This window comes from Anser anser (assembly GCF_964211835.1).
Source record: "Anser anser genome assembly, chromosome: 1".
In the NCBI taxonomy this organism is placed as follows: domain Eukaryota; kingdom Metazoa; phylum Chordata; class Aves; order Anseriformes; family Anatidae; genus Anser; species Anser anser.
The window spans coordinates 71,191,976-71,207,317 of NC_139720.1; the positions used below are offsets into that span (position 1 = coordinate 71,191,976).

A 15,342-nucleotide genomic window follows, 5' to 3' on the forward strand; every position below is an offset into this window, starting at 1 on the left:
TCACTATTTAATTGTGTTTGCGTTACTGTTATCTTTCTGAATTAAGCAATTCTAGAAAAAAGTCCTGCTCAGAAATGATTCAGTTTTTTCATTTTTTAAGAAAAATTATTACCTGCCTGAATGCATTTAAAAATTGAATCTTCCTCTGTGACTTACCCAACTCACTTGAATGTTAGTTACTACAGATAAAGTGACTAGAGCAACATCTTCTTCCCTCATTAGCATACCATTTCATTCTATACAGGAAATAGCAAATGTCAATAAACTAAAAGGCAAATATACTCCTGGTATGAAGTCAGCAGACTCAGCATGTGTACCAGGTGGGCATACAAAAATGTTTGTAAGAAATGTTGAACAAATCCATTTGTATACAAACAACAAACTTTTTAACATTAAGTGAATTGGTTTCATATATGAGAAGCATCAGAATGAGCTAACGACACTTCAGGACACTTACCAGAATTTTGGATCTTTTCTTGCATATATTGGATATTATATTTTCACATATAATATTTGTCATCTTTATAAAATTTAGCATTGTGGTAGTAAATAAATATTTTCAGTATCAGTAGGTTTTTATAGCACCTGAGCAACTATTAAGCTAATTGGGCCACTAAAATGACATTTTCAGCTCTAAGGATTGGAAAACCTTCAAGACAGGTTATCAGATTAAATTTTGGGCATAAGTACACGTGTGCAAACGTTTGGACTATTAAACGTTTATGCCTGCTTCTGAGGCTTTATTATTTTGATCCGACATTCCTTGATTGAATCTTTGTGAGCACACACTATTCATTTAGCCATCCGACTTCCTCCTTTTACCCGAGCACCTAAATATTCCAATAAAAAAAAGTGAAGAGAGCCTTGTGTGTGCTCTCCACATAAAACACAGCTGCAGCTGAAAAAATACTTGTCTTTTTCATGTGTGCACTTTAATCACCCCAGCCGAACTCCTTCCCTTCTCCTGCTCCCCCCTTGCAGTTATCTGTAGCTGTACTGGAACGTATTGTAAATTCCAGGCTGTGTATTTCATTTACACACATTCATGTATAAAATGTTGATTTTCTATGTTAATGTGAGCATTTTTATATTTGATTATCAGTGACATTCTTGGGTAAAAGTTGACGGCTTTTCCACAAGAGTTTGAATTACATTTACTGTTAGAATTAGATAGGGATGGAAGTCATTTGCATACATATTTACCTTTAAACTTATTATTCTGTTGGTTTTTTTTTTAGTAATAATTTAATGATAGTTATGAAAATTCATTATGCCCAGAATCACATAAACATAATTCTGTATAATTTTGATTTATTTCATGTATGGGAAAAAAACAAAACAAAAAACAAAAAAGACTTATGCAGTGTCTTGAATTATTATTATTATTATTATTAATAATAATAATAATAAACAAAACAAAGATGAGCTTAAGGTATTCCATGTAACTGAGCAAATAATATTACGAATGTATGGTTTTGCTTTTTCCACACTACAGGAAAAAGTACAGAATAATGAAATTGCTGCTACTGATTTCAGTAGAGATTTCAGATAGTACAAACACAATGTAAAATCTGTGATTATATTATATTTCAGTTCTTAACAGTGTATACGCAATTACCACATGTCAAATGCTTTCCCTAATATTACCTTTGCCATTTGAGGAAGCAGGAAGCAACTAATGAGTGAGAAGAATCTATTTCATGCTGTTTTTTCCTTACTCTGTGGTCTTCCCAGTAGATAACCCAAACAACGGCACTGTCTAAAGACCTTCTCCACTGCTACATTTCTCAGTAAATTGTGCCTCTGGTGGTGACTGGAGCAAATTCACTGCCGCATACAAAGGATGATGTTTTTTTCTGTACGTGTCTCATGATCTTTCAGTGGGTTGAGGTGAATATCCTGACAGTTTATGACAGGTGTGGTTCAAAGTACATGCAATTTTGCTTTCCTTTTCTTTCCTCACAGGAGTTCAGTGAAGGTTTGCTGAAAAAAATGGAAGGTTGACGCTTAAAGCAGAGTAAAGTAGCCAAGGGTATTTCTTAGGTATATTTTGATCAAGACTGATGTGGCTCTTATTTTTGGAGGTAACTGTTTGTTCCTACTCATTCTTTTTGGTTTTGATTTAGAGAATTCATCCCTGGATTTCTGTTGATGACAAATGGCTTTCAAGCTTGATGAAATCTTCTGAGAATCCTGTCGTGTATTTCTTCCACAACTATTTGCAAGGGAAGGACAAAAATACTGCTGGAATCCTAAATAAAGTTTTGCAGGGTTCTTGTGTGTATAATATCACTTGAAAGCAAGAAGAGTGGAAAATTTCAAAAAGTTGGAGAAAAATCTCAAACTGACATGCAGTTGTCAGTCAGGAACATAGTTGGTACATTTAATTTACAGATTATTTTTTCTGGTTCATATTTTGTCCACAACAACTTCTCAGTAGCTCTTGGTGCAACTTCAGTAGGAACATGTAGTTTTTCTAACTTTCTAGAGAATTGCTGTTGTTTGTTTTCTCTAGCAGAAGGTAAACAAAATGTAGTAAATTTGAGGTGTTGAAAAATGTTTACAGGTATAGGAGGAAAAGGAGGCAGGTTAGGGTTTTTGTAAAGGTGAATTTTTTGAGGTGAGCTTTGATCAGTCGTGACAGTCTTGGAAATGGATGTCTTCTATCTTTTAGTAGAAGTATACAAAACAGCAATAAATTTCATAACCTTCCTCCTTCTTTTTGGAGGGACCACCTATAGAGCCGTGATGTTTATCCAGTTTCTGTGCTCTTTTGGTCTTTGGCCTGTCTGTGGTTGCCAATGAATGTGTTAATTGCTGTGGTTTTGGTAATGTGGACATCTGTCCAGGACAAAATGAACTCACATCAGTAATTAATTTCAAATTTATGGAAGCTGTAAGTTCTTCTTCCATCCTTCTTCCTGACAACAATTTATTTTTCCTTTGCATTGACAGTACGATGCAACCTTATTGACTTCAGCAGGGCTTCCCAGATGTAACTGAGATGATTTCTTATTGGTAGCTGAAATAAAATCACAGATTCTGGAGTTTGTGTTGAGAATAAAATACATTCAGGCCAGACACAGTGTAAGTTCCAGCTTTTAAAAGTGCCCTTAGAGGATCATCAAGGAATATCCTAACTCCAGGAAGTTTTTGCTGCTTCAGGAACTATCTGCTTATTTCTTTTCCACACATTTTTTTTACCTGACTGACACAAAAATTCCAATGTGCTATTTCTGTAGAAATAATTCTTCCACTGCTGTTAGTATTATCTGTTAGGAGGGACATGTAATAAACTGCCACTGAGTGGCAGAAGCATGCTTTTGATGCAGTTGGATGGTACCTTTGTTTTCATTTGAATGCTATGGAAATCTTCCCTTGTCAAATGGCAAGATATCAGTACTGTCAGCCAAAGCACATATGCTATGCTTTTTGTTTCTTCCTCTAAGTCTCTAAGCATTTGTATTTCGGAGGGGGAGGTCAGTGGAGCTCAGCTGTTTTGTTCTGTAGTTGAGGATATGGAACTATTTGTTTCAGAAATGCTCCTTAGATCAAGCTTTGGTACTAGCTTTCTGCCTAAATACAAAAAGAAGAGCTCATGATTTCACAGTCTGCTGCCATTCAGTGCCATTTGTCCAGTAAATCCATATAGACAATGTTTTGCTTCCTTTGCTGCAAATAAGAGATCCTTTATCAGAGACTTGAAACCAAATGCTACTGAGTGATGATATCAGGAACCTGCTAAAAATGTAAGCAATTTAATCAATGAGAAAGCTGTTTGCAAGATCCCTGAAATGCAAGAATTATTTTCCTTTGAATATTATTCTTAAAATGTGCTTTGACTGTTACGATCAAATAAGTTTTTGCATTTAGATTTCAGACACAACACAATCTTAGAAGTATCACTTGTAGAAACTCTAGGTAATATATTACTAAAAAAAACTTCTGGAAAATCTTAAGTTTCAGTAAACTGGGAGCCAATTTGCTGTGTATTTTTTTTTTTTGTGCTTCTGACTTGAAACTGTGCTGTAAACTTTCTTAGCTTTTTACTAATCCTTGGTTTTAGTCAAGCTGAAAGTACCATGCGAACAGAGGAAAGATTCTACAGATTTTCTTGCTTCTCATTCCAGGCAAAACAAGGAGGTAGAAGTGAATACAGAAATGCTAACCTTAACTTTGTCAAAAAACAGAACTGGAGTTAGGGTTTGTATATTAGTGTAGAGTTTTTTCTTACCTGTTTACTAGCTTTGAAATATTTTGGTGTCTTTTCAGCCATTCAGAGCATCAGTTCTAAAGATATGTCAGCATTGTTATTCAGTGGCATTTGTGATTTAAGTGTGTTCACTCTAGGGGTGCTTTAGATTTCCCCAGGTGCAGATTGCAAACATATTTAAGTTAAAACAAAAATATTTTCCAAAGCTTTAATTTATATAGTAGGTGTTTCGTGACTCTGAGTTACTGGATAAAGTTTGGGTTGGAACAAATCCTAGAAGCTGTGTTTTGGTTGTGGTAACATATGGCAATGGTGGAGGAAAATAAGGAAGGAAGGAACAAAGATCTCAACAAATCCATCCATGTTGTGATCCTCTACTGTTTTCTTTAGAAGTATTTTGAAGTATACTGACTCATGGCTATGCATAACTGCTTTGTAATAAACGGAAGCAATATTACGTGCTGAAGAGAGAAGAAATATTAACATATAGATCATTGATTTGTTTTATAAGTTGTCTATTTTTTAATATTCAAAAGTTGACATTACACTTTCTGTTTTTATATTTATATATATATTTTTTTTTCAGGGTGTGGCAATGTTTCATATACTTGGTATTTTTAGGAATGATATCCTTGGAGTCTCCATTCCTTTTTTTTTTTTTATTTTAAAGATCAATAAAGAAATAAGAGTATTGTGTTTTTCCCTGTAATATAATGATGTAATGAAACTTAAGCGGTTATTTTATTCATGTGAAATCACATTCAGAAACAGTTTACATCTCCCTTTAACATACTGGCCAGCATATGCATACAAAATATGAATACATAAAGCACATTCCTTTTTTAATGCAGTGTTTCTTTCATCTCCACAAGCTTATTTTTATTAGTTGTAGGAATAAATTATATGTGCAAACTAAAAACAAAACAAACACACACACACACACACACAAAAGAAACGCAAAAAACCTGATATTTTGTTCTTTTAATTCTTATATAGGAAATAGTTCTGGTTGTGTTTTTTGGTGCTGAATATGTGGTCCGATTGTGGTCTGCAGGCTGTAGGAGTAAATATGTTGGCTTCCAGGGAAGAATACGTTTTGCCAGAAAGCCAATATCGATTATCGGTAAGATTTATTTATTTATTTTTTTAATTTTAACTTTTATTTAATCTTTTATTTTTATCTTATTATCATCCAGTTTTAAGTAGAGATGTCACCTACTGTAGAGATTATATTGCAGATCTGAGCTATGTTTCAAGCATATGTCTGATTTGTGAGCCTATGCAATTTTTTTACTTTGGATTGATAAAACTGAACACTTAACATATGTCTGTGAGACACAGGCAGGCCATCAGCTTAAGAAAGGCAAAATTCATAAAGGGAAGAAATCCTTATTAAATCTACATGTGTAACTGGGAAAAAAATTGAAAAAGTTTTTGTCCTGAGGTCTGATGTAGAAAGCAGACAGAAAGGTAAGTACAAATCGGAGAAAAAATGAAAATGTGCAAAGGGAAACTTGGGAAAAATTGCCCTGGCTAATACTAAAGTTAAGCAGTTTGAGGGACAATGGTGGTTACCATCTCTAGAGTAAGAGAGAGTTTAGGGGAAGAGGTAGCTAACAGAACGTGTGGAACAATGATAGATTAATAAAAGGTGATATGTGGGCAAAATTGCACTAGATCATAAAATAAGCTTTTTTGTTTTGTATCTGGGATTTTATATAAACTCCAGCAGAGCTATGAATTATATAACTCAACATCAACATCATTGGATTTTAAATAGACTAAAGTGGGAGAAGTGAAAAGGGGAGAGAATGGGCTGATGGTTCCTTAACCATCTGCAACTTTATGAAACTCGATGCAAAAGATTAGAAAACAACATGTTCTATTGTACATCTGGATGTTGGTAGTGAATAACGTGATGAGATATTGTACTTAATTTTTGGTTATTGAGAAAGAAGTGTTTCATTACATATAAATAAATTCTGCTGCTGCTTCTAGAGCTGTTCTAGTTTCGTGATCTAACATGAGCCCTATAGGTAATTTTTTTTCTTCTAGTCCTCTTCTTGACTTCTCTTTCAATCAAGAAATGTTCTTAGTAAGTATATTGGAGTACACAAGTGCAGCAGAAAATGTGTCAGTCCCATTCAACTGTGATTTCAACTTGATACCATTTCTGTATAATAGTATTGTGCATTTACTGTAGTAAACATTAAGGTTTGTGTAGCCCTTGGAGAAGATACAGTGTCTTTGTTAATAAATGCTGGGAATGACTACAGCTGGTTTTGCATTCACAGCAAACAGTAATACTTTTACATTTAAAATTCCCCTAAGAATAAAATACATTTAAAGCTAAGATTTGCTTTCATATATCAAATACAGATGGAACTGTGTCTATATTAATCCAAGTGGATAAATTTGGGAAATACATTTGTCTTGAATGATAGAATCATACTGACTCATCCTATCATTTTCAGAACAATAAGAATAAAACACAAACACAAGAAAAATAAATGAAAGTATAAGAGCAAAATGTAAAAGTGAAGGTATTCAATTTATATTTAAATCAGTATGAAAGCATTTATTTTAACATCAGCAAATATAAACATTGCTTTGATATCAGAGAAATTTATTGTATTTTTGTACACACAAAAACTGGATTTTGTTCTTGAAAAGTTCATTTTGGGTAATGTTTTCCCCCTCCCCACCTTCTCCCCAACAGTGAATTAATAAAAATTTCTATGGTGCATATAACCAGAAAGAGATCCTGTAGTCAAGGCTAGCAATTATTTTATTTTGTAAATTTGCTTAATATTACTGAAGTCCATGCTGGATAAAATAGTATGTTAGCATGCAACTTCTATAACAGGAAATAAAACATGAAGATAGGAGGTCACATTATTTCTTGTGTCTTCTTTTAAAATTTAATCTAAAGGGGAAACTGATGTAACTTCTTTACCATTTAAATCAGAATTTTGTATTTCTTAGGTAGGTTTTCTAAAGCTCACCAAATTTTTCTCCTTTTTGAAGACAGAGTACATGTAATTGAGAAAAGACAATTCTGTAATTAAAGAATGTTGGGACACACAAATCAAATTAATTCCCAGCATCCCTGGAGAAATCACTTTGTCTCTCCATGCTTCTTCATTCCCTAGTTCACAGAATTAGCACGTTTAAAGAGTTCTAGTGCTCGTGTATTATCATAGAAGCAGTAATACTGATATCTTTCCTAAATGTTGATTTAACACTTAAATTACTTTCTATTACTTAGGGTTAAGTTAGCAGCTAAGTGCTTCTGAATCTCCTAGCCTAATCAGGCTTTTATGAAACACAGCTACCAAGCACATGCAAAACCAAGAGAACATCCTTTTACCTATTTTATCCTTCTGTTGTTGTTGTGGAAAATGTCACAAAAAACAACTTATGAATTAACTTCTGCTTGTACTTGTTGTGACACCATGCAGTTTGAAAAGAGATATTTAGGTACATAAATTACTGGATTAAAGACTTGAGCACACATATGTGAGTCCATCTCTTATTGTCCTTAAGCAAAGGACTGTATTTATGAGCACCTTTAATTGGTTATGATAGAGCTCTGAAAAAGCATAAGCACTTGGTATGTTCTAGCTACAGTGTATTCATCTAACGTGTGTGATGCCCACAGAAAACTAAAATTCAGTGAAAAAGAATATCATGTAAATCAAATTCAAGTATCTGCATATAATCTGTTTAATTTAAGTCCTTATGAACATCATATTCTCTCCAGACTACTAATAACACATCTCCAGGCTGAGGAATATTTGCATTCTGTAAAATACTACGGCAACTAAAAATGAAAATACAAATAAAAATTCCTAAAATAAAATGGTTTTACTGTTTTTACTTTAAAATGATTATTTGCATTTAGTCAAAAAGCTGAGAATTTTATACTAGTAAGTAAACTTGTGAGGACAGGTCAGCAATTTGCTTGAAAAAAAGCAACACTCAGGTAAGCTGTGTTATAGGTATTGCTATGTGCTGTCCTGAATTGTGTGTATAAATAAGTAATAGTTCACTGGCAAGCTGAATTTTAGAAAAAAAATGGCAGCTGGTTGGATTTGCTAAAGGATTTAGAGCATGAGAGTTAGTCATAGGTACAGTAGGCTTACCTGTGAACTAGAATTTCAAAGTTGTGTACTACATATGATAAATTGCAGGGATTTATGTGATTTATGTAGGTCTGTTATCTACATATGTAGTGCACAGGCTATGCAGAAGTTGCTGTGTCGTTTTTGTCTCTCTCCATCTCATGTACCATGCATGTACCTCATGCAGCCATGTTTGCAAACGTAGGTAGGTAGAATGTTTGAGTAGGTTATACTGTTGTTCCTAAATTACTGGAATTCAATTTTTAGAAATTACAAAGGTTTCCTGACATTTCTTCATTTGGAAACTAATATAAATATTCATGTAATGTTAATCCAACTACTAATGATTGTTATAGTTGAAGTTATTTAAATAAACGATGGTCTTTTATCCAGACATTTTCTATGCCAAGTAAGTGCTTCAGTCTGAGTTTTGTGAAGGCATTTAATGCAAAATATTGAAGTTGTTTCTAAAAAAAAAAAAAAGTAATTCTGGTTACTTCTCATACAGAAGTTCTACTACTTCCAAACTTTGAAGCAGATACTTGACAATGAGAAAATAGGTTTTTGATTATCCCTGAAATTCAACTCTATGCTAACTAATAAGCCTTTGAAAAAAAAAATGTGGCTTCTTAATGCTTAAAATACCCTGCTAGGGAATGATCTTATATTCTTCAAGGGTTCACCTGCACAATTCAAATTTCAGGTTTCTCTGAGCAGCAGAGCTGGGGCTAGGAGTAGAAAATAAATTGATTTTGGTTTAAGAGTGGTCTTCCTGAAACTTTTGAAGGCACATGGAAAAGGATAATACTGGGCTCAAATACCAAAGTGTAGTGGCTGGGTAGGAGGAATGGACTGGAACACACAGGAGGAAAGGACAGGAGGATGGATACTGATGTCAAGATCTGGGACAAGGAAGTATAAAAAGACTCACAAGCCAGCAGAATGTTTGGGGAAAGGACGTTGGGTCTGAAAATACATGAGATTTAAAGGTGGCAGTGTAAGGGCAGAAGGATATGCTGTAGACCTGGAGTGTAAAACAGGGCTGTTTGAACCAGTGAAGTGGGATTAGTATGAGAAACAGAGAAGTAGAGATAGTAAAACAGGTTTGGAGGAAATAATTGGAACGTCTGTACCATGTAGGAGACACTTATTAAAAATTGAAAGAAAAAATGAAAAATCTGTATTGCTGTCACTACTTGATTGAAAAATATTTTGAAAGTGTCAGTCTTTTCTTCCTTAATTGCTGGTCATCAGATAAGTATCTATATGTTTGATATTTTAGTAAAGACATCTGGTGAAACATTTATTCTAGAGAAAAGTTCTGCATTAAAGTGCAATGTAATATGGAGAAAAAAAAAAAAGGCCCTCCCTAAAATCCATGTGTTTACAAATACGTGTTCACACACATACATGATAAAGGAACAATACAGAAAATGGAAGGTCAGGTAATCAAAATTTAGATTATCTCAGAATGGAAGCTCTTTCTGTAACTTTAATTTACTCCTCCCTGTACTTATTCATAAATGTACAATTATTGTAGTAGAGTCTTTAATTACCTGATTTCTTAGGTAGGAATCTGGATTTACAGTAAATCAGACTGATTCTGAAAATAATCTGAGTCAGAATGAAAGATACCGTTGGTTGTAGAACTGCTGCAATATGTGTTGCAGCAGCTATATGGTTGTGAACGAGGCAAGAGAATATTTAAGGAAGAGCGAAAAAAGTGTTGTTGCCTCTGATGTTGGATTCTATCCTACAACTTGCCTAGGCATCACATGGAAACTCTGTGGCAGTCATTTAAATCAGTTTTCACAAGTGTACCTCATTTTCTGGATGTCCAAATGAAAGCTTTGAAGTCAGGTTACAGAGGTTCTGAGTTCTCACAGCTGCAAGTGAAGTCAGTAGGCACTGTTATTTTTGAAGTGCTATATAATGGTAAGTGCTCTGAAGAATAAGGTACTGCTTGTTTCAACTTGGCAAGGAAAATTTGCCCAAATTTTTCCTTATTCTATGCACATTTGCTTCCCATTTATAATACTATCCTTTATTTTCTAGTCAGAATTAGAAAGGGAAGCACTTAGATTCTCTGAAGGGGAGTACCACAGAAATGCTCATGAGGAAATTAGAAAAATGTCCTTTCAGAATAATGACAGAGTAGGATTCAATAAACCTGTTCACTGAATTAGGAAAACAGAAAATGTTTAAAGGTTGTTGATGCTGTGAACACAATCCGTCATTTGCATTGTATGATGCTGGAAGTGTGTAAACTGTGGAGTTGTGGGAAAAAATGAGAACTGTGGGAACAATTATCATTTTTTTCATACATTAAAGACTGTATCACAAAGTAAACCAACAACAGCTCCGACTCTTTTTGTTCAACCTTTGTTCTGACAGTTCTGTAAACTTTGAAATATTGGCTTTACAGCTTTAATATAATTTTTAAACTACAAGTTTGTGTATCTGCTTGTGACACCTGTCTGCATGCTTTTCATAAATGGTGGAAACAAATCCTTGCTTTCCCTCTTAAGTCAAGAGCCCTGAGCCAAAACATGGATTCATTTCTATGGTGTAAATATGACTTTTCCTTTATTGTTTTCATGTAAAGCTGCCTGATTTGTTCTGTCAGGGTCATTAAAACTTCTGTTATTAAATTAATTATGGAAGAACCTGTAGCTGTTCTTTCTTTCGCTCTTTCTTTTGCTCTTTTGCTCTTTTTCTTTTCTCTCTCTCTTTTTTTTTTTGGGGGGGGGGGCGGGGGAGAGTGTGTTTGAAATTATTACATTAACTTACTGCCCACCAAATTTCAGCTAACTTCATTTCTTTTTTGAAGTTCTTTCCTCAGACTATATTCATTTATTCATTGCGTGTTTCAGTGCTGAGAGCTAACATTTAATACACTCTTTCATTTTTTTAATTTTTTTTTAACAGATCTAATTGTGGTAATAGCCTCGATTATTGTTCTGAGCATAGGATCTAATGGGCAGGTGTTTGCCACCTCAGCAATAAGGTATGTTCTTCTAGTGACTTGCAGCTCTTCACAGCCACACAGATATAAATCTAGTTTAGGAAAAGTTGTTATAATGAAACACTGGGCAGTGGAAGATGCATTATTGTTTGCTCACTGCTTGGGTAACAGGAGTGCAGAAACAAGGCATATGAAGAATGGTGTGAATGCCAAAGCCAAGAGGAAACAACTAAAGAAACATTACATTCTATGTAAAACATCAAACATTTCTCTATGTTAGACAAAAGAGCATTAATGAACATCAGTTTATTTAAGAAGTAATCCAGATAGCACTTAACTCAGTACTTTATAAATATGAGTAATTACTTTGTTTAAACTCTAATTATGCTTTGGTGGATTTGTTTGGCGCAAGTAACTCATACCATACATGAACCAGAAACATTTGATGTCTAGTGTGTTTGTTCAGCTTGCATCAAGTACTGCAGGCTTGTTCAGGGAAGTAAACTGAGTAAATAGAAGAAAGGAAATGATAAGTGGAGTAGGTATACTTCCCACTCTTTCTAACTTAACTTGCAAGATGTACTGCATTTTCTGTTACAAACCTCTGATTTCCCCTGCAGTCTGATCACTGGGATTTATCTACACTAATCTAGCTGTGTAGAAAAACAGTAAAGGGAACTATATGTATAAGGTGTTTTTTAAAGTATTCTGTTACCATAGAACATTAATCTTTACGTGACAATAAAATCCACACAGGAGAAGAGGAGGGTAAATGTGAAAATTTTAAGGATTTTTTTGTATTTAACAAACTGTGTAGGAAGGGCTTTAATGAAAACGCCTTCTGTGTATTTATTTACGAACCCAGTTGGCTTTGGGTTCAGTATGTATGTCCTTTCCTGGTGTTAAATTATACAGTCACTGTCCTACAACTCAGGATGCTTTCTACCAGAGATATCTCTGCAGTGATGTTATTGCCCCATTGAAAAACTATCTGGGACAGGCAAGTCTCAGTCTGATAGGTTTTCTGACAATGCATTCTGTGATGCAAGTAGCTGTTTTGGAATTAAGAAGGAAACATAGAATCATAGAATCATTAAGGTTAGAAGAGACCTCCAAATACCTTCTAGCCCAACCATCCCCCAACCACCAATGTCACCCACTAAACCATGTCCCTAAGCACCACGTCCAACCTTTCCTTAAACACCCCCAGTGAAGGTGACTCCACCACCTCCCTGGGCAACCCATTCCAATGCCTGACTACTCTTTCTGAGAAGAAATGTCTCCTCATTTCCAACCTGAACCTCCCCTGGAGCAACTTGAGGCCATTCCCTCTTGTCCTATCGCTAGTTATCTGTGAGAAGAGACCGACCCCCAGCTCCCCACAACCTCCTTTCAGGTAGCTGTAGAGAGCAATCAGGTCTCCCCTGAACCTCCTCTTCTCCAGACTGAACAACCCCAGTTCCCTCAGCCGCTCCTCAATTTCTTTTTTCTTTTCAGAGGAAAGGAAATGGGGTGTGCATATTCAGAGGCTGTGTAACTAGAGTTTTGCCTTCACTATTTTACTTTTTTAAATCTATACTTGTGAAACTTTCCGTGCCTGTAACACGCATGTCAGAACTTGGCTTATAGTAACATAATAGACCTTAACATCTTAGATACAACAGAGACAGGAAAATCGAGAACTGCCATTGGGTCAAGCATCAAAAGAGTGTCTAACAATTATACAGGAGAGCTATGTGTGACTCACCTGTTCCAACATCAGCAATCAATGATTCAGCAGTCCACTGGTACACACATTTGGTAGTCTTGTAATTCTTCGTTGACTCATGTTTTAATTATCAGGTTTTAAGTGGTTATTTTAAAGTTTCTGAGATAATTAAAACTATAATTCTAATGGCATATCAAAGAAATAAAACAAAGTGTACTCAATCATTTATACGTCATTTGGTAGTCAGTATTATTGTCTTCTTCCAACATAAAAGACAAGCATTTGATCATCTGATTGGCAACTGTGAAAGCTCAGAAAAACTTGCTTTGTGACTAAAGGAAATGTTGGATCATTCAGAATACAGTATGCCTTCTCTGTCTGAATAACACCACTGACTGAAGGAAAGCATCATGCTGAGGATCTTGCCAGTTGATGTAGCCTGGAAGAATGCAGCTAAAGTGGGATTGAAATAAGATGACTGAACTAAAAAACAGTAATAATAAATGGGGATAGCAGAGGTAAAATACTATAGTGAAAAATTTTCAGATAGGTGAATTCAACATCCTTTTCTACTATTCACTGTTTTCTTTCAATGATAAGATAGTAAAACAAGGGCAGGAAAATGAAGTTCATTGCAAAAAGGGTCAGTAGAAGGAAATATTTTCATTGAATAGATTTATTGAAGACCCATACTGATAATTATTTTTCTTTAGCTGAAAATGTTCAAAGTTTATGCTTCAGTTATTGTCCTAAAATCACCTATCTATTTCCAGTTAGATGGTTTCTATTACTTAACACGAAGGACTTCAGTAGTAGAACATGTTTAGTTCACATTCTGCTTTTGGAAACTAGAGGAAAATGTTTTCTCATATTTATATTAGTAAAGTTTGAAGCACTGGTTTTGCTTGGAAAGAAACATTTGAGAATCATATTCAGGTAAACAATGTTAAGTTTCCTTCAAGTTTGAAAGTATATATTTTAGAAATTTCTTGCCTCTTTTTTTTTTTTTTTTAATTGTTGTACAAGTCTATATTTCTGAATATATTTGCACACAATGTAATGAGATCTCAACATATTGTCTACTGAGACTTCCTCAAGTCTAAGATGCAATCTTACTGGGGTCAATGCCTTTGTCTTAATTTGGCTGTATGTTAGTGAACATAGTCAATTCTGTATAGGCACAAAAGTACTGACCTCAATCACTGTTTCAATTTAATGTCCTGTTTTTCTTACAGGGGAATCCGGTTTCTCCAGATACTTCGCATGCTTCATGTAGATCGGCAGGGAGGCACCTGGAGACTACTAGGATCAGTTGTTTTCATACATCGTCAGGTACTAGATCTTTAAAGATCCCCTGCCTTTTGTTTACTCCAGTATATCTTTTTATGGACTTTAAATCATAGTCTGGTTTAAATTCTTGCAAGTTCTTGCAAGAGGAAAAATGCTTTAAAAGACCATCATGCGTTTCTACTTTTAAAATGAGAACACTATTCTTTACTTCAGGTCAGTGGTTAGCAGTGCATCGGCATCAGCATTTTTTTTGAAATTAATTGCTATACTCTTTGATCTTGTTCTTCAGTATAACTTATTATATTCAGTTATGTGGTCTGTCTTTCATATTGCAAACACTGTCCACTGTCTTCACATCCTAGATTGGTTGTTCTGTGGAAAAAAAAAAAAAAAAAAAAGTACAAGTGGAAATGCTTTGATTGAACAAAAAGTTATTTAAATTGTTCTTTTCTGTCTGAATAAGGAGTTTTCTAATTCATTCTATAAATAATCATACTATGTTGTGATAATATAACAGGAAAGCAATGTTTTAAGCAGATAGGCAGTTAAACACAGAGGTAAACATGGCTGTAAATAGTTCTTTGTCTGCCAAAGTTTGGAAACAGTTATTCTGTATGAACATTCACTAAAGTTGAAAAGCTTAAATGTTTTAGTTCAGACTTTTAAAATGACTGGCTGAATAATTCTTTTTGATGTTTTATGGAGCTGACATCTATATGAACATGATAATAAAGTTTTATCAATAGCCTTTAAATTGCATAAATACCATACCTTGGAGGGCTACTACTGTGCTATAAATTTTTACATCAGACTTCTAAGGGTGGTTCTTTAACCTGCTCTTTATGAGTGTAGATTTGTTCTTCAGATATTGACAAATAATTATAGATTTCCACGGACATTCTTTCATTTGCTTCATTCTGTAGGTAGACAATTGCTTTTTTTTTTTTTTTTTAAGTGTTCTGGGGCAGAGAATGTGAAGTACTTAATCCAAAAGAATCATGTTATGTTACTTTAATTCCTTTTATTTTTTCCCCAGTAGTGT

At 34.4% G+C, this 15,342-nt stretch overlaps 1 protein-coding gene across 1 annotated transcript in view; it reads left to right on the forward strand.

Annotated features, from left to right (window-relative positions):
* LOC310892362 (potassium voltage-gated channel subfamily KQT member 1-like) overlaps positions 1-15,342 on the forward strand; it is a 522,172-nt gene that overhangs the window by 49,370 nt on the left and 457,460 nt on the right. Inside the window, exons 4-6 of the mRNA XM_083820035.1 lie at positions 5,210-5,336; positions 11,266-11,344; positions 14,246-14,342. Of these exons, the coding sequence (XP_083676161.1) occupies positions 5,210-5,336; positions 11,266-11,344; positions 14,246-14,342 (303 nt within the window). The remainder of the gene's footprint in view (positions 1-5,209; positions 5,337-11,265; positions 11,345-14,245; positions 14,343-15,342) is intronic.